At 33.2% G+C, this 19,996-nt stretch overlaps 1 protein-coding gene across 3 annotated transcripts in view; it reads right to left on the reverse strand.

Annotated features, from left to right (window-relative positions):
• Positions 1 to 3,907: 3,907 nt before the first annotated feature.
• LRP1B (LDL receptor related protein 1B) overlaps positions 3,908 to 19,996 on the reverse strand; it is a 1,907,075-nt gene continuing 1,890,986 nt past the window's right edge. For 2 of the 3 annotated variants that reach the window (XM_025932005.2, XM_086718489.1), the window contains 5 exons: positions 18,766 to 18,842; positions 11,498 to 11,588; positions 10,225 to 10,369; positions 7,253 to 7,351; positions 3,908 to 5,794 (listed from right to left, as the gene is read on the reverse strand). In XM_025932005.2, the coding sequence (XP_025787790.2) occupies positions 5,654 to 5,794; positions 7,253 to 7,351; positions 10,225 to 10,369; positions 11,498 to 11,588; positions 18,766 to 18,842 (553 nt within the window). In that variant the 3' untranslated portion in view covers positions 3,908 to 5,653. The remainder of the gene's footprint in view (positions 5,795 to 7,252; positions 7,352 to 10,224; positions 10,370 to 11,497; positions 11,589 to 18,765; positions 18,843 to 19,996) is intronic. The other variant, XM_086718488.1, reaches the window with a different exon arrangement.

A 19,996-nucleotide genomic window follows, 5' to 3' on the forward strand; every position in this document is an offset into this window, starting at 1 on the left:
AAATAAAAGCATGAGAAAGACATAAAACCAAATATTTCAATGTTAAATGTTATATTTTAAAAGTGGGATAGAAAATTTAAATTTATGCATGATCTACAACAAATCAAAATTCTTGAAAATGGTAACTGGTTATTTCTAGTGCTTTAACTTAGTGGTAATTTTTCTTTTTTTAATATTTATTTTCTAAATTTTTTTACAATGGAATAAGCAATACAGGTTATGACAAAATAGTCAAAGAGGAATATTGGTTTCTTATACTGTCACTTTGGGGAGAAAAAGAAGCAAATGGAAAGAAATATGATTTTATATTTAGGAATAAGAAACTAGGGATTAGTTATCATTCTGGATAAGGGTACTGACTACTGAAATTATAATCCAGAGAAGCTAAACATAATTGAATTTTACATAAAATAGCAGAGCAGAGCCATCTTCACAATTAATGGGAGACCAAAGTCAGTGTGTGAAAATACGTGAGGTGGTTGTTGTTGTTGTATATTTATATACATTTCCACAAAGATACCATTGATGCTAGCTGACTGCAGGGATGGAGGTTACTTCTGTTTGCAGTCTCATTGTCCAGTTTTTTCCTACCTATCTTTGTACATTATCCACTGAGAAATGTTTAGCTCATTAGTCAAGTCACTCTAAACCTAAACTTTGTATATATATTTTACATGTTTATTCTATTGTGAGAGAGAGTGAGACAGAGTGGGGGGTGGACAGAGTGGGAGAGAGAGAATCCCAAGCAGGCTCCATGCTGATAGCACAGAGACTGATGTGGGGCTCATCCCATGAATCGTGAGATCATGACCTGAGCTAAAATCAGGACTGAGCTTAACCGACTGAGCCACTCAAGTGCTTCTGTGTATTGCTTTTAAGTATCTCCATAAACAGCCTTATATTCCAAACTCCTACATTATTTTTGATTATATTTCACAGTTTATTTTGTGTGTGAAAAAATATTTTCTCACTCATACTTAAATTACTGATCTGAATAAGATGTCTCTGGTTTTCACCATGGACATTATCTTTTGAAAGCTTACAACAGTTTTATTACTGGTTTCCAAGCCACTATGGCACGAATAGTCTGGAAATCAATTGCATCAGGAGGCTCATACTTTATGTATTAAAACTGCAGAAGAAGTTACGCTGAAAAATTATCTTGGAGTGAACAAATGAGTAAAGCGTCAGTACTGCATTGCTTAAGTTCACCGTTATCTTACAAACCCCAGCTAACGGGGCAGACTATCTGTCAGAGACAATGGATACATTCTAAGCAAAGAATTTATCAAATAGGCCATCTTTAGTACTAATTTTTCTTTTGATTTTTGATCACTTTGGATACAAAAAAATGATATCACTAGAAACTATTTTTCAGAATAAATTACAGCCACTTAGGTGTAATATCTATACAGAAAATTTAAACCAAAGAACTTATTTCATTTCTTTTTTTTTCAGACTAGATACATGTACAGCACATTATGAAGTACATGTTCCTGGGCCCCTGGATATTATCAAAAACTAAATGTTTTTCTGAATAAAACTACTTCTGTAGTTGTTAATTAACTTTATCTTTTCCTAGATGTGTTAGCTTTTTGGATATGTTAAGTTAGCAATGGAATTGGTAGCAGAGTGGAAAATTAACTATTTTCTGGCTCTTTTTGTTTTTCTCACATTCAAAATACATAGAACAAAATCATTTTTTTTTCTGTATTACCCAGTAGTCAGCTTCACAAAAAGTGCTTGAGTGTCTCCTTTTCTTATAAGTTATAACTTAAGGATTTCTATTTAAACAATGACTCTAATTTACATTAAATTATATCATCTAATATTGAGAAAATTTTCCATTAAATAAGCTGATGAGAATTGGAATGTGGTGTAATATGAAAAATACAGCTTTCAAAAAGTGGTCAGTTAATATTTTGCTCAAGTCTGTGGGATTCTTTGTCTCTTAATTTAAGTAAAACTGCACGAAAGAGTTGACTCTGTAAATAGTAGTAGTATTCTTAGAGAGGAATCAGATTTTATATCCAGAGTAGCTATGTGAAGATATGGACACAAGAAAGGATAAAGAAAAATAAGCAGTGTATTTTTTTCTATTCCCTTCATCACATGTAGCAATTTTTCCTGTTAGGGTTTGGAAATTGTGGATATTTTGCATATTATAGTTCATTTATGGTAGCTATAACATACATTGAATATTGAACTTCATATATGAGTCATCATAAAAATAGTAACATTCCTACAAAAAAAGTACAAGCTTAAATCTCAACCTCAAGAACCAACAAAACAAGCATATAATCAAGCACAAAACAAAATAAAACAATCATTAATGACATTAAATGGCCACAAATAAAAGTTACATAAACTAAAATGGCCCAATTTACACAAAATTGTGAAAGTTTCCAAGTGAAACTTTTGTCCCTTAGTGATGCTTTTTGTTTTTTAAATGTACAGGCACTTTACTAATACCAAATTTCTATAACTCATGCATCATAAGCATTAAAGACTTAAAAACTTGGGAGTGCCATTATTTTGATGCTGAGGGTTAGCTGTTACAGCTGAGACTTTTTTAATAGTGGAAGGCAGAACATAGCTCTAGATCATCTGTTCTAAATAAAAGTGCAGTTTTCTTCCTCAGGAGAAGTTTGGCAAAGTCTGTAGGCATTTTGGTTGTTGCAACTTTGGGTGGTACTAGTAGCATCTAATGGACAGAAGGCAGAGTCCTAACTATCCAACCTTGTAAAGGACAACAGAGAATCAACTGGCCCCAAACATCAAGAGGTTTAAAACCCCTACTTTGGATGAATAATCATTTGGGTAGGAAGGAGAATTTACAATGAAGCACCCATTTTTAGAAAATGTGTTCCATCAGAGCTCAAAGGTATATTTTAGGAAGCATTTTGGTGATGGCATTTATAAAGTATGGTCACTGTGGAGGAGAATTATACACCTGAATTTCTTGCACAAGAGAGTTGAAACAGAAAGAGCTAGAGCTATATAAATAATTTAAGTAGTTGAAAAAATATCTTTGTCCTGTAAGGACTGAAGGCAAAGTAACGGCAGAAAGAAAGACAATGAACTCTAATGCAGACTTGAATGAACTAACATGGGATGGTGAAGCATAATATGGACATAACGACCTATGTAGATGGAATGTAGGGGTTAAAAAGTATCCTGAGCTCTCTCAACTATGGCTTTCATCAATGTCCTAGTGATAAAACAGGTCATTGTGCCAGATTCTGAGTGTTGGTTTGTTGGTTGTGTATCATATATGATTTGCTAGATATTTATACCACTATTAATTGTATTAAGATCACTTCAGTCTATAGGTTCTGTTTCTTTCAAATAATAATTTCAGTTACATTTATAAAGCTCTGATACAAAAAGCCCCTTTAGATAATATAACTAACATAACTCAGTGATAGCTTCAGTAAATCAGACCCACCTATATGTACTTCTCCATTCCGATACTCCAGGTAGGCATAGCAATAACCATTCAAACACAAAACAATGCCTAACTAGCATCTAATGGAATCTGAGTTTTGCACAAAGTACACTTTTTGAGAATGGGAAGGGCAGAAGAGTTTTGGCTTATTTCAATACAATTGTCACACTACTGGATAAAAAACCTACCTCTCTTTCTATTGCAATACAAGAGTCTGCAATAAGCAATGTAAGATGGAGGGGAAATATAAAGTAAGTAAAATGTTTCTGCTTCAAGAAGAGGGAAAATGCTTTCTCTGTTGTGCTTTTATAAGTGATGTAATGAAATCAATCCTACCCCAGAAAGTATGTTCTAAGGATGTAACGAAATTATGTCTCATGTTTACTGAAATAGTTTCCTAAGAATATTACACTGCACAAAGAAAGGACTTTTCTTTTAAAAATTACCCAACACAAGCACTTAAATATGTAGAATTTCATTTAAATAAGTCAGTCAACAATTTTTTATAAAGTATTTAACACTTCATTGTAGAAACATAGGCAAAATGACTATTATAACCAAAATGAAAAATACTGTTCAATTTAAAAAATGTACTTAAACAAGAACCTGAAAAAGTTTATGATATGCATAACATCGTTCAAGCAAAATTGCACTAGTATTACATAAATCAATAGTTTATAAAGGCCTCAATATGGCAAAGTTTAGAAATAGGTAGTATGCATGCACATAGTACAACAAAAAGTCTCTTTATAAAACAGCAGTTTTTTTTAATGCTTGTACAAAGGGATAAAGAGCAACCACAAACATATTTCATCTGTTAGGTTAATACATTATGACAGCTAAAAGTCAGTCATGTCTATCAGAGGAACAAAAAGCCCTCCATACCTTGTGAATAAATCTTTTGTGCCTTTAAAGATATCTGTATAAAAATGCTATCCTTTTTATACAACTTAAATAAATTGTACTCGTTTCAATCAAAATTTGAAAACAAATAAACAAAAGAGTGAATGGGGTCCATGTGTTTTGCATAAACCAAAGAAACCGGAGTACCAGAGTAACTGGTCAGCATTTCTACTCTCCACCTTTGAGTTGGGGTAGATAAGTTTTCTTCTATAACTTGGAAAGTCCTTTAAGAATACATTTTGAATAGGGCAAGTGATGGGTTAGCCATATTGTGTATTGAAAATATTTCCCAAGTACTCTACATGGCAATGGCTGTTTTGCCGTTCCTTTTGACCTAGCAAAGAGAATGCATTCACATAATTGAAATTCTGTCATCAATTTGTGTGCTTATATATTATTGTTCAGTGTTCTGTGTGGTAAGGGGTTGGGTTAATCTTCCACAAAATGCACATGACTGGGAAGAACTTCCTAAGGCATGTGTACCCAATGCCCTGTTGTGCTCTCTGCTGGCTGTTGACCTCAGGACTGAGGGAGAACAAAAGGTCTTATCCCATAGCAGGTGTGGTTTTTCCGCTTCTGATTATATTTTTTGCTATGTTCTACCACCTAAATATAACTATTGTTTACAGGGTGTATATGTTTAGTATATCACATAGAGTACACTAAATTTTGGCAAAGGTAGTCGTATGTATCCATGCACATTATTAATTTTATATGTTTTTAAAAGTTTTTCCTCAAAATTCTCATCTATCATGTGGCAATCTAAGGCTAATTTTAAAGCAGGTGATGCTGGACTTGTGAGGGCTGGATATTTTCAGCAGTCTGAATCAATCTTAATGGGCACAAAGAAGAGAGTTGACCATTCAATCATTCTTCCATCAATTTAAATGGAAAAATAAAATGACATTGTTTTACAGCTTCCAGATCATACAGTGAAAAAGTGCAGAGACTCTCTTTGTTGATTAAGTAGAACCAAAAACTTCATACAAAATAGATTGCTCATATTCACACTACAAAGGAATATGTTGTTTTTAATTTTAACAAATTCAAAGGTGAATCATATCAGCAGCATTGTTGTAAATTGTATTGTAGTGCAGTTCTTTTTCATAAAAATACCATACAAATGGTCAATCAACAGTCATCAGCAAAAAACAAAACCCAGAAAACTCAGAAAACAATTAACCAGGAAAAAGATAAAGAAAGAGGTAATGCTGATGCCAAAACAAGTAAAATACTATTGGAACATACAAAAGTCATCCTTATATTTTATACATTTTTACAGCATATAAAAGGTATAGCTGATTATGCCACTGTCTCTCTTATCCCAATTTCTATTTTCTTTGGAAGCAGTTCTTTCCTTTCATCAACACTTCCTAAGGAGTTTCGACAGTTTTGCCCATCCATATATAATTTTGCATACACTGGATTGGAGTAATTTGTTGGCTGAAGGAGAGAAGAAAGAGATAAATACAACTTTATTATCAGTTTTGAACACATTAGTTATTTTCTAGGATATTTGTCTTTTAATGTTAACAACATTTATAGGAAATACATTTAATTTGCTAAATAGTAATTATATAAATGTAATTTAAATTCTGTTGACAGGCTTTAGTTGACTTCTGCATGGTGTCAGATTAAAACATAATTGTACGTTTTTCAGGTAACTTGGGAATCTAAGTGGAGCTTTGACATGATAGTAAAAGCCCAAGGATATCTTTGTGATAACAATATTCACTGAGACTTATTTAAAAGTGTAAAACATTAGACCAAATCATCACATTTCCAGTCAATGTGTTTGTCCCCTTATTGCCATAGCAGCAGCAGGAAATATGTCTTTACAGAAAGTCATCTAATTGCTTGAGGCTTATAATTTTTCACTATGAAGTCAAAAATAGGAAACAAAATAACAGTAAAGTATATTGGTGGAATAGACTTTAAAATAAAGACAATATTTTTGCTTCAGACAACCTATATGTATTTATCACAGGAAGTATTTTGGATTCTTTCAAGGAATTGTGAAGTCCACAGTCTTCTTAATTTTCATAGATAGAGCGCTGTGAAGTGGAATTGAGACATGCAGAAGAAGTGATCTCTTTCAGTTGAAAAACATGCAATGTTCATGATTTTATGAATTGAAACTTAACCCAAGAATTCATTGCCTAGTCTTTGTTTAGTTTTGTTTCGTCTTCCCAAAAGCAGAACACTAAATCTTAGTTACGAACAAGAAATATATAATCTTTGAGTAATGCGAATGAGACAAACATGATAAAGAATGAGAATGGACAACAGCTGATGGGAGAGAGGTACAAGGGAGAACATATGCATCCCTAGGAATCTTGATACCCCTATTTTATCCCTCTTTCATCCACCATGCACCATGTAACTGTAGACTGAGTACCTTCCTCTAAAAACTTGTTACTCAATTAAAAAAAATGTTTAAGAAGGGTTTCATTAGACCATTTCTAATTTCTCAATATGACACCACATTTTGTAATATATTTTTATTTAATTGGATATCAAACTTGTATCCACTCAAGAAAACATCTTAATAGGAGGCAAATCAAATCAAACATGAATTTCAGTTTAAATTATTTAAATTTCTGACTAGAGATTTCTAAGAATAGCCAATACTCATTTTTATTGTTAAAGTGCTGTGACATTTTCAAAATCAGCAGAAGAGGTATTTCTACTTAATTGCTTGTGTAAAATGATAACATGTCTTATATATGATCTTGCATAGGCAAGACATAAAACATAAGTCCTGATTTTAATGCTGTTTTGAAACCTCTTGTTAATTAAAACTCAATTAAAGACAGCCCTTATCTAAGTCTAGCCATCATCTTTCATTGTGAGGGGTTCTGTGATGGAATGGATATGGAATAATGAACTTTCTTCTCTCACCCCAGCAGTAAGTGGTCCTTTCAAATCAGAGTTTAGGTAGATGGGCGGCGCTGTGTGTGGAAGCTTGAAAGCGCTGGACCCTCCCCCTATGTACCTGGCCTGTACGTAAACAGAGAATTTTAGTTTCTGATCTAATATCATGGAATGATTTTCATTAACATAAACTCATATTAAGTCATAAAAATAGTATAAAAAATCATTAGCCCTGGGGCATGAACAGTGCATGCATAGTAACTTTAACAGATTAAGAAAAAAAAAAACTATTAATATTGGATCTGTGCTTCACAAGTAGACATTTCTATTATGTGCAGCTTACTGATAGACATGCCATGCATCTAGAGACCTCCATTCATTTCTATTTATTTAACTTCATCCTTCCCAAATAAATTGTATCTTTGCTAACAGCTCTGTGAAAAAAACCACAAGCATCCCTCACTTAAAGTTTTGTCTCTTTGAAGAGTTTTGACAGTAGCCCATTCTTAAGACTTAAATCTCTGACTGCTTCTATTTGAAGATTCATCACCACTGTATATTTAAAAAAATTAAAAAATTAAAAATTTGATATTTAAAAAAAATCTGTTTTGGAAATCGGGCTTTCCAGATGGATTACTATTTATACTAGTTCACTGAGTCTTCATGCAAAAATACTGACTTTAGAGTTTCCTGAGTCTAGGGGCAGAATTAGCCAGTCTGGTACACTCATATTCAGGATAGAGTATTCATTAGTGGCCCAAAATGGGGAAAAGTACTGGATGAAAAGTTGAAGAGCATACAAATATTAATGAATATACATACTCTAAAGTACGTTAAAGGTGAATTGAAAAAAAATTATCAACTCTTAACATTGAATAATCACAAAGTTTGGACAAGGGCAAGGGTCTCAGAGAAAGATTTTAAGTATAAAATTAGGTCAATATTGCCTCTTTATTTTCCTCAATAAAGATCTCATTTTTGTAAAAATATTGAAAATAAAGTAAGGTTTGAGATGAATTAGTAAATACTAATTTCACTTTTTTTTGTAATTTTCAAACTATTCTCTAATTGCCTCCATAGGCAAATCTTTTTATTAACTTTATTTACTATTTCAGTTATTTTGATTAGAAGGTATGATTGAAATATAAATTTTATCCATTTTGAAAATAATGAAAATGACTGTTCTATAAAATCATCTTTATGTGTTACACAATTTTTATGTGATCACGTCATGACTCTACCAAACCACTGTGACACAGCAAATACTCTATGAAAAACATTTGATCATTAAGGTTGCTTTGGTGTGGCCTTCTGCTTTCCAAAAGTGTTTATACCTAATAGGACTAGCTGTGTTTTTTGCAGTTACTTCTTAGGCAACAACTCATATTTACATTTCAAAAATCAGAAGCTAACTAGACTCAGCCATTTAAGTCGCATTAAGGTAATTTTGGTCAATCAGTCAGCAAATTGGTAAATAAATATTTACTGAGTGTTATGTGCAAAGTACATTAAAAGTATATTTGAGGGACACTGAAGCATAGTTTTTATCTTCCTAGAGTAAATGTGGAAAAATTTTTAAATGGAGTACTGAAAAGCTATTTTCTTTATCCAAAATTTACCTAATTCTATCACCAGAAATAAAAATTATGGGGAAAATGAGAACTCTCCTTATGAAAACTGTATAAAGTAGGTCCTTATCAGTTAATATTATACTTACACTGTACTTTTTTTCCTAAGAAAAATTCAAAGAATATGAGAATTCTATTATTTAAGATGTCTTTCTTCTTCATAGAAAAATTACCAAATACTAATGTGCACAAAGTATATAGATTTTTAATTTTAAGTAGAAAACACTGACACTTAGGTTTCCAGGATTTATTCCACGATTTAAAATGTAGGAGTTAATGAATTAATAATTAATGTAAATTTATTTCTAATTAGGAAAAAAATCACTACAATAGCCTCTGATAGTGTAAAAATTTATACATGCAATAATAATTGATTCCTTTTCAGAGAAACAAATGTTTGACCATCATTTTCAGGCTTAGAGAGTGTGGCCATAGATTCAGAACTAGCTTGAATGAATGGGACAGTAATTCAACATCTTTGGGAACAGCTCTTGCTATGAGTGCAAAACCATTTAGACATAGATTGTTCACTTTGATTATTTACAATATAAAGGTACCTTTTGGACAAAGCATTTGTAAAATATCAGAAAATAAATAAGTATCCAATAAATGAATGAATAAGCTAAGGAAAATCATTCTATAATAAGCAAAATGATGCTCTTAATTCATAATAAAATATTCTATAATTATCATGCAAAATATGAAGATAATACAGCATAGTGAATCTTAACAAGTTTACTTTATCTGGAGAATTGCATCATTTATCTATTTCTCTTAAAAAGTGCTAATCTGAGCATACAATAATAACAGAAACTTTACCCAAAAAAGGCAGATTTTTAGACTATGTGTATCACAACATTACCCAAATTAATAGGAGGGTTACTCTAGTGGATAGAAAAAATATTTTAGAAAAGTAATTTGATTACAAGCAAATTCAAGGACACAGCTTAGTTGAATCAATGAAGCACTACTGGAAATAAGATACTTATTGTGGCAATGAAGTACTGCACTCTTCTTATTATTAAAAAATAAATCAGACAGTATTTTTCTACTACGCTGTATATATAGATGTGCTAGCATCTCAACATATTTGAATAAGACATTATTTTAAGTAAATTATACTTATATAAATGAAATGAATGAATAAATATATATTTTCCAAAACATGTTATCTTAACTTCATGCTTCAGGTGAATGCAGTCCTTAATTTTATTTTTTCTTTAAAAGAGACTATAACATTCAATGCATCCTAAAGTTCTTTACTATAACTTCAGATAAAAGAAATGCTGATAAAATTAAGGACTGTATTACAGACAAGCAACTCAAGAATGTTAGTGCTTACTGTCTGTCCATCGTCTTAAAACATATTACCTTTGTTGCATCTACCATAAACCCAGGATCTAAAAGACCTCCATCGTTGTGATCATGATCCACCTCATACATGTTATAAGATGGATTGCCAATTTCTACATTGATTCCTCCATTGATAATAGGCTGTCTTCTAATAGTTTTTGTCCTAGAATATGTGAACATTAATGTAAGTTGTCTCAGTATTACGATCATGATACATAAAACTATCATATTTGTAGATTTACTGTCTTATTTTAATATAAATCACAGAAAGTTAATAAAGTGCAGTTAAAACAAATGATATTTTCAAGTCATGGAAGGACAAAAAAAAGTCTAAATGTGATTAAGTTTTTTCCCAAAAGTATTTAGACTTAACAATAAAAAATGCACTTGGAACATATTCCTCCTAAATAGCTAATACATTAGTTGAAATTGAATATTCACTAGTTAATTAAAAAAAATTAATGTTTACTTATTTTTGAGAGAGAGAGACAGAGCACGAGTGGGGGAGGGGCAGAGAGCAAGGGAGACACAGAATCAGAAGCAGACTTCAGGCTCTGAGCTGTCAGCACAGAGCCCAGTCCAGGGCTCAAACTCAGGAGTTGTGAGATCAAGACCTGAGCTGAAGTTGGATGTTCAACCAACTGAGCCATCCAGGGGCCCTCTTAATAATTTTTTAAATTAAGTTTTACCCTTTATTTCTGAAAACCATGACTAACAAATAGTGATAAAGAATCTTTGAAATAGATTGTTTTCAATACCCAGGTCATCCTTGGTTCTGGATAATAACTCTATAGACAACCTACTGCTTCCAGATCTTTATAATTGCCTATTCAAATAATGGTAAAATCATACTTCCAGGAATATATAAAATAAATAAATGCATTATTTGTGAATTTAATGCACAATTTGTGATATACAACACATATTCAGTATCATTGTATTGACATTACTAATCCTACACATTAAGATAATAGGATACACTTCAGAGACTCTTGGTGTTTCATGGAAAAACTACCACAAATGTAAAATTCTACTGAAATTTTAATTAACATGTCCCCTTGTTAGTTTTGTTAGAATATACAAATGGAGCCATTCCATCAACATAACAAGGGAGAAGAGCTGTCTGAATTTTACTCACTTTAAAATGAAATAGAGGGATAAAATGGTTTGAAAACAAGATTTTGCAGTTGGAATAACTAATGTTTTTAAGAATTAAAAGGAAAACATTCCTACATTTTCTGTAACTGTGTGTGTAATTTATTTACTGACTGTCTAAATGATTGAATCTTACCTTCTTTTTCTTTTACAAAGCACTAAACCAATTACTAAGGTTGTTATCAAAGTCACCAGGAGGACAAGAGGCACAATTATGGCAATGCTTCCTATTAAAAAAAAAAAAAAAAAAAATGAATAGGAGAACACATAAATAAAGTGAATTAAAGATTTATATAACTGAACACCTTATTACACTAAATCATTTGACCACTGATGTAATGAAAGTAAAGCTCAGGCCAAACATCTATATTCCTAGTTCATAACTATGTTACTGAAAAATCACTCTTGTATTAAATACTGATTTGCTGGAAATGTTTCTTTAGATATCTTTCATTTATGTGTTGCTATTAAATACCGTGAGGTTTAGAAATACTGTTATCTTTGTCAGGCAGAGTCTGATTCTCACTGTACACATTTACTTGCAATGATAGAAGTAAATACATGCTGGTAACTTCTTGTAAATCAGTGGTGACTGAACACAAATTTATACAATTCCACTGGCCATAATCCCACCTTTACTGTTGTTCCTTTAGCTATAAATACTCTCTCTCAATGAGTACATGTGCCTAGTGTATCTAGGCATCTGATGGCAGCCTAGTCAAATGGAAGGTCATCAGCATTGGATTCAGATGGACATAGGCTTAAATATCAGTTTCACAACATAGATTGAGACCTTGGATAGGTTATTTAAAACTTGAGGCTCATGCTCCTCACCAATCAAACAGACAAGAAGACCTACTACACAGGCCTGTTAGCTTGATTCAACAAAAGGGGGGGAGGGGGGAGAGGAAGAGCAAAAGGGATTGTTTTTCTTAGGTTCTAGCCCCAGAATAGTTTCAGCAAAGTAGATCTGAGAAGTTGGTTTTGTTATAAATGTCCATTTTCACCTTTTTCCCCGATGTATTTTAAAAAATGATCTTAGGTTCTATCACCTATCTTCAAAATGGAATAAAATATCTATGGAATAGATCTTCAAGAGTGGTCAGAGCAACTGGGTCTCAGTTTTTATGCATCTGAACATAGGGGAGAAACAAAATTGAGAACCTCTGCCCTCCTTTTCTAGCTTGGCAACAATAGCAACCTTTTTCTCCCCATCCCCTGCATCCCACCCCCCTCCCACCAAGAGAGGGAGGAGACAATACCCCTTTGCTGATAACGTGATCCATAGGAAGATACACCTATAGTTATGTAACTTATGCAGGAAGAAACTTGAATGTGAGGTTTGCTTAATAACAGGAGTATGAAGTTGCTCTATCAAGCACCTAATGTTAGCTTTTCCAACAAATATCTTGAGACAAAGGCTTTGTCTATTTAGAATAGCATCTGGTTGATTCAGTTGAGTCATGTGGAAACTAAAACAAATGAAACCCCAAACTAATTGAAATTTAATGCGGGGATCTCGAATGGCTCAAGAATGAAACATTAGGAATTATTAAATATATTAATCTCCCTCTGCAAATACATGTGCATGTAAAATACTGTGGCAGAAATGAATGGTAATGTTTAGCACAATAAGCAGCTGCTTAGGGACAATAAAACAGTAAGATCAGTTTTGTTAACTCTAGACAGAAGATACCTATGTGAAAAATAGTCCATCCTGGAGATCGCTTACCAAGATACCAGAAAGTCTTTATTAAGGAAATCTCATGTGTAACATAATCCAATTTGGAACTTTAAACATCATTTGTTTAAAATAACCAAATAACTACATCTTCCATGCAAGAAAAAAAATATGACTTGCCTTATGTAGTCTGTTCCTAAAGTGTAAAATTCATTTTATTATTTCATATTCTTACCAAACTATACTACTTAGTGAGTTTGGTATTATATTACCATCTTGGTTTTGGGAAAGTGAACTTTATATGAATGTGTAATTTATTAGTAATTAATGAAAGTAGAGAATCTGGCACCTTGGATAGTAATTAACATTTATTCACAAGTTTTAAATACCAGTGAACAGCTTGGTCTCTTCATAAACTCTGACTTCAACTGACTGATCATGACTTTATAAATATCCTTACTTCATTATCTTTCTTTTTTGTTTTTTGCTAAAATATCTGGTAAATTGGTAGATGTTAAATACTTACCAATCCTGGTTTTAAGGTACATAAAGTTACTTCCCCTCACTGCAATTGCATATTATTATAAAATGTATTTGTTGTATATAGTTTAATTCCCATATAAGGTAGATATGCTGTTATATATACATGCTAAAAAACTTACCAACCTTTTTCTTTTTCTTTCTCCCATCACAGATGGCAGTTCCAGTTGCTTACATTGCAGCACTCTGTTTAAGAGTCTAGACTTCTAAAGTTTATACAACCAATTAAGGTAACTGCAATAATGCTTAGTGTAGCCAATAACTAATTCAGGGTGGCAGTTGGGCAAGTTTTAAAAATTTGGTTTCATAAAATTTTATATTGAAGGGAATCATTGTCAACAACATATACTTTTAGAATTATAAGACAGATATTTGTCAAAGTAATTTTTTTTTCCAAAGTAGAATATATAGAAGTAAATATATTGTAACATATATCAATCAAGGTCTTTTGCAGATGATTTTTTTTAGCAGTAAGTTATTGGTGGATTGTTCTAAACTGATTTTTTTTAAAAAAGCACATTCTGTACTTATTAAAGATGGAGACGATATCTCAACATCTCAACCTTCTCACATAGAACAAACCTTCCTTTGCAACACTGTTCTGAAGCCTCTTTAGGTAACACCTCCCCATTAGAAAGGACTATATTATCAAATTGTTCTATTGAAGAGACCTTCTCCTGGGGAGAGTCAGGATAGCACAGCAGTTGAGAGAATAGACTCTGGAGCCAGCCTATCTTTGTCTAAACCTCAGCTTATTAGCAACATATCCTTTGGCAAATTAGTTATCTTTGTCTCAGTTCACACATCCATAAAATGAGTGTCATCATTAATATTACATCATAGTAATGTAAATAGGATTGGCCATCATACAGGAACTATGACACACATGTTTATTAAATAATTAAAAATATATGTTGCCACTCTGCTTGAGTTGGGGAAGGTGGTGAGTTCACTTTGGGACATGTTGAGTTTGAGATTCCCATGGAATACAGATGATACAGACAGTGCCATGGATATAGACATGGATATTGCAATTGTGCAGTGGGATCTATGTCTCAAACTCAGGAGACAAACCAGGATTGAGAACAGAAATGTAGGGGTAGTCAACATAGAGTTGGTAAGTGAGGTTGAGGAATTATGAATCACCAGGAGGGTGTGTATAGTGGGAAGTGGAGAATGAGTTATCCAGAAGAAATAGAGAAAGAGTATCTCACAAAGAAGACAGAATGGCTTCAAGAGAGTTAAGAAGGGAGCCAGAATAATTCAGTGTCCTGGAAGTCAGAGGAAAAGGACCTTTTGTTTATTGGTAGAAAGGTATAAATATTAAACATATCATTACAGTTGACCTCTTTTGACTTGTTGCTATATATTCTGCTTTTAAATGGATGTTTACACATATCCATAAATGTGAAAGTGGATATGTTTTTGTGAGTAGGATATTTTCTCTTTGGCACTGGGATAAACTGTAATATTAACAGTCATAAAGAAAATATCTTCCCTTTGTATCACTGTCCCTCTTGTCCCCTTGATGCCAGCACACTGGTCTTTCAATCCCTTGGACATCTTTAACTCTTTCCTGTTCCAGGGTTTTTGTACCTCCTGCCTTTGTGTTTGAAATAGCCTCTTAGCCTCTTCTCTTTTTAATCCTTCAAATCTCAGTTTACATACCATCACCTCAGAGAAATCACTCCTGACCTCAGTTCTCCTCTGCCATTCTCTATTTTTGCTTCACTTTTGCTCCCTTCACAGGACCAATAAAACGTTACAATTATTTTATAAATCTGCATGCTCACTTGTTTGCTTCCTTGTTTTATTGCTGTTTACCTTTCTAGAACCTCAGTTTCATAGAAGAGGCAGTCTGTCTCACTCACTGACTTGTGGCTGGGATCTAATTCAGTACTTGACACTTAGTTGAGGCTTGATAAATATGCCTTGGGAGAATTAGGACAAAGGCATTATTTTGTTGCATTTTTCAGTTCTCTCTCTAAATTTACAAAGTTTTGGGTCCTTGGTATAACATAATTTTTTTTCTATTTTGAAACAGGATGGTATAAAAGAGATAAGGGCAAGATAGGAAAAAAGGAAACACAGACCCCTAACAGATATCACTTCTCTGTTGTCACTGTATTAAAATACAGCATCTGAATATTACTGCCTCACAAATGCTGAGTATATTTTTATCCTCCTTAATTTTAGCAAATATGAACAGCATAATTCAAACATTGAGAATTCACTCCCTTAAAACCTTAGGTAAAATTGAAATAGAAGTATACAAGGAATATTTTATCATGTTTAATTTTAAACTCTTCAAAATAACTTCAGAAGAGTCAGACTAGCTTTTTTAAGTGGAACCTCAGCAGAATATTCTAGGATAATAGATCTGTTTAATTCCACAGGCTGATTTTTAGAATCTTTAAACAGCAACAGCCAGAAAACATCAGTATGACTACTCCAAGATGATTAAGAAATCTGTGCATCAATTGGAAAGGTAAATCTCCTTGCCAGTTGACAGTCTTCAGGCCAACAGAAGCCGTGTATTCTTTATTATTCCAAGGTCTGATAGTTAAGGAATGCTTCACTCTTAGTGGAAATGCAGATCTGAAAACACACTGCTAAAGCACCTATCTTTTCCTATTGGGTGGATGACTTCTCTCCAAGTTTGGGGAACATTTGACAACCATTCAAAACCACAGGGCTTTAACAGAGAATAAAAATAATCCTCTTACCTCAGGTGGGATCAGTTTACTTTTTTTCCTTCTTCCAGAGTTATTGAGGCAAGTTTTGCTAAGCATAAATGTCTGATGATAAGTACCTTTTAATAGTGTCATTATGTGGTCAACTTTGCTCAAATTTAGGAAAATTTGACATTTACAGAGCTAATAGCCCTTTCAATGTGCATTGATACTTCTATTAAATTTAACGACTTTAAATCAGTGATGGAAGGAAGAACGTTAGAATCTTTGGAAAAAGGGCTACAAATACTTGCAACTCCTTCTTTTTGATAGTCCCTTCTCAGAACTGTTGCATGCAATGAAAGGCATCGGCCTTATAAGGGAGCTTTATGGCCATGTAAATAATTGGAGATAGCACCCTCCAATAAAAACATCTGGCATTCCCTCCTCCAATCCACCTTCCAAACACCAAGCTTTCCCTTGTGGATGGAACTTATGCCAAATTAAAAAAATTCAATTGACATACTACTCTGTATCCTTCTTTCTTTTCAGAGAGTTTATCAATAAAGTTGTTTTTGACTCTGTTAAAGGCTATGTATCTCATTTATCGAACTGAGAAATCACCATAAACAAAAGGTTAAAATAACTTGTCTTCAAAATTCTCAACTTATAAATTCAGTGTGTTCTATAGGTTAGTAACTCGAAATGTACTTTTCGCTAAAAAACAATGCTATTAATGATTGCTGAGTTTTGTAACTGGTTTACAAAATCATATATAAATTAGTATGGCTCCAGAACTATTATTTGTAATATGGGTATAAGCCCTACATCCTGGGAAGAGAGAAAAGGAAGTATTTCTTTCCCTCTCCTTTTTCAATATCAAATTAGGCAAGGCATATTCGTGTCCTGTACTAACTTTTATGAACCAGTTTCTCAAATTCCAGTACTCTATTCCTACAGTAATGTCCCCATAGTTTTCTTAATGCCCTGCCCTTCCCTTTCTCTTCCCTTCTCCTTCTTTCTCTTCCTTTTCCTTTCCTTCCTTTCCTTTCCCTCCTTTCCTTTCCCTAAGGAGAACACACAAATTCCAGGGTAAACCCCCAATAATACTATATGACCAATGATTACTCATCTCTGCAAATTCAAATATTCATGTCTAGGCTATTTATTCTAGACCTATGTGACATTTTTCAAAGATGCTCATGTCTATTTGACCAAATTAATTTCTAAATGGTGGAAATTTGGACAGTTTTGCTTAGAGAATTTCAAGCAGTGATAGAGAAACTATCTGGGGGCAGTTGGAACAAACAAGTAGATCAGCAAACACTAGGATCCTACATCTAGGATATAAAAATTGCATACTTTTGCCTCTGATAGTTCCTTGCCTTTTTTACAAACTCCAAAGTATGTTTTTTGTTTTCAAGAAAGTTTTTTCAGGGGTACCTGGGTGGCTCAGTCAGTTAAGTGTCTGACTTGGGCCTGGGTCACTATCTCATGGTTTGTGGATTCAAGCCCTGCGTCGGGCTCTGTGCTGACAGCTCAGAGCATGGAGGATGCTTTGGATTCTGTGTCTCCCTCTCTCTCTGCCCCTCCCCTCCTCATGCTTTGTCTCTCTCTATCTCTGAAGAATAAATAAACGTTGAAAAAAATTTAAAAAAAAAATGAAGTTTTTTTTCACCAGGAGTGACGGACTAGAGACAAAAATGCTGAAGTAAGCATTTGTCAATCAGGGATATAATTTTTCTTCTTCAAGAATAAATTTACCCACTTGATAGATATTACATATTTCAAAAGTGCTTCACTCATAAAATTAGTGACAATATGTGTAAATTGGGAAACTTTCATTTTGAAAATTTTCATAAAATTGTTTAAAGTTGTTAAAAATACAGGCATAGACACACAAATGATGATGTAGATGGACTTTCATATCAGTGACCTGCCCTAAGACTATATAACTGCACAAAAAAAGGATTTGAAAAATGTTAAACTACATTTTAATACACTTCAAAACCAATACTTTAAAGATAAGCAATAAATCAACCCATGATCCTTATTAAGATTTTCTTGTTAATATACTTTTCTTTAAGACTCACCAGTCACGTATGCTCTCCAAAAACATACTGAAATGCATTGCAAGACAATATACTTTGCTCTAATTAAAACATGGAATTGCTTTTTTTTCTGGAGCATTCTCATATCCACTGTGATATTTGAAGCCTTAGTACACTGACGTTTCCCATTTCCCAAGAAAAACTTATGCTAGGTTTGCAGATGTGCATTCTGAAACCTGCCAAAGTTTGAACTCTTTCTACCTGAAAGAACACGTAAATGCTGGATCTTGTCACCATGTGAGCTCAGTGCTCTATCCTTCCCAAAACACCTGGTTTGCAATATATCTCCTGAAAAATTCCTTGAAGGAGAAATTCCAAGACTCAAGTCCCCCAGTAATGGCATAAGAGAATGGTTTCTGTACCATGTAGAACATTCATCATGGTAAGCTGAGGAACTTACTTGTGTTAATATTATCAGACTTGCTGCTCTTTGGGGCTGGTCTCTCACATTGTGTGCCTGACCAGTTGGTGGAGCATCTAGAAAAATAAAAAAATAAAAAAAGAAGAAGAAAAAAATTGGTTCATAACAAAACTCACAAGTCTGCTAATGTACTAACTTCCAACAAAATGAACTAGAGGAGCCAGCCATCACAGATTTGTAAATACTAGGTCGAGATTTCTGCTAATGTCCTGTGTATTGCCAATATGCTGAGGGTAACTTCAACTGCACTTGTTGAAATACTTTAAAAATTTTAGGTTTATAGTCATTTTTCTTTATGTCAAATCATCAATTTAGCATATTTTATAGAAAAACTGAAATCTTAAGAACTGGGAATTCATTTAAAAAGTACTGAAAATTATAAGTAACCACCATAAAAACTGAGTTTGCCCTTCAAGCAAATCCATCTTTATTAAGTTTCTGGGATTTTTTTTTTTTTCTGGCTTGCTCTATGTCCAAAGTGTAACTAAACATAAAACAGCAAATGGTCATCTGTCTCAGTTTAAGCTACATAATTTTTACTTTTCTAATCACGGATAGGGAAATAACAGTGTTTTCCCATTTAAAATCAGACTCCTATTAGTATGGAAACAAGAGAATGTGCCCAGGATTTTTGTGGGAGAAGTTATCTTCCCATTTCCCCTTAGAGGTACCATGACTCTGATAAGAGTACAGCAGAGGATGAAAATAATAGATCTGATTAAAATCCTTTACTTAAACATAAATCACAGCCATATAATTAGCTGGTTGCATCAAAATAAATGCTGGAATGGTTTTAGCTATGTTTAAATAATGCCTATTGGCTAACACAAGATGCCTCTGTGCATCTGTCAGAGGAAATCCACAGAGAAACCATTTAATTGGCTTCAGTTCTTACCTAAAATGACTGTCAAATACTACCATATTAAGAATAGTTGCACACAATAAAAGAACAGCTTCCAGAACCATTCCAAGTAGATCTTTCTGGGCATGGTGGCCAGACTAAATAACTGCAATTTCAAGGTTTCTGCCAATTCTGTCATAGCCAATTCAGATAGCTGAAGCTGTTTTTGGAACTAGGCTTCAATGATGCCATGTGAATTATCTGGGATATTCATGAAGAAAGTATTGGCTCTCCTAAAACATGGGAAAAATCTCATAAAATCATTACTAAAAAATTCAAATTGTGAAAAAAATTTGTTTCATTAAAACA

The sequence above is a fragment of the Puma concolor genome, chromosome C1 (assembly GCF_028749965.1).
Source record: "Puma concolor isolate L17-30 chromosome C1, mPumCon1.1.hap2, whole genome shotgun sequence".
Lineage (NCBI taxonomy): Eukaryota > Metazoa > Chordata > Mammalia > Carnivora > Felidae > Puma > Puma concolor.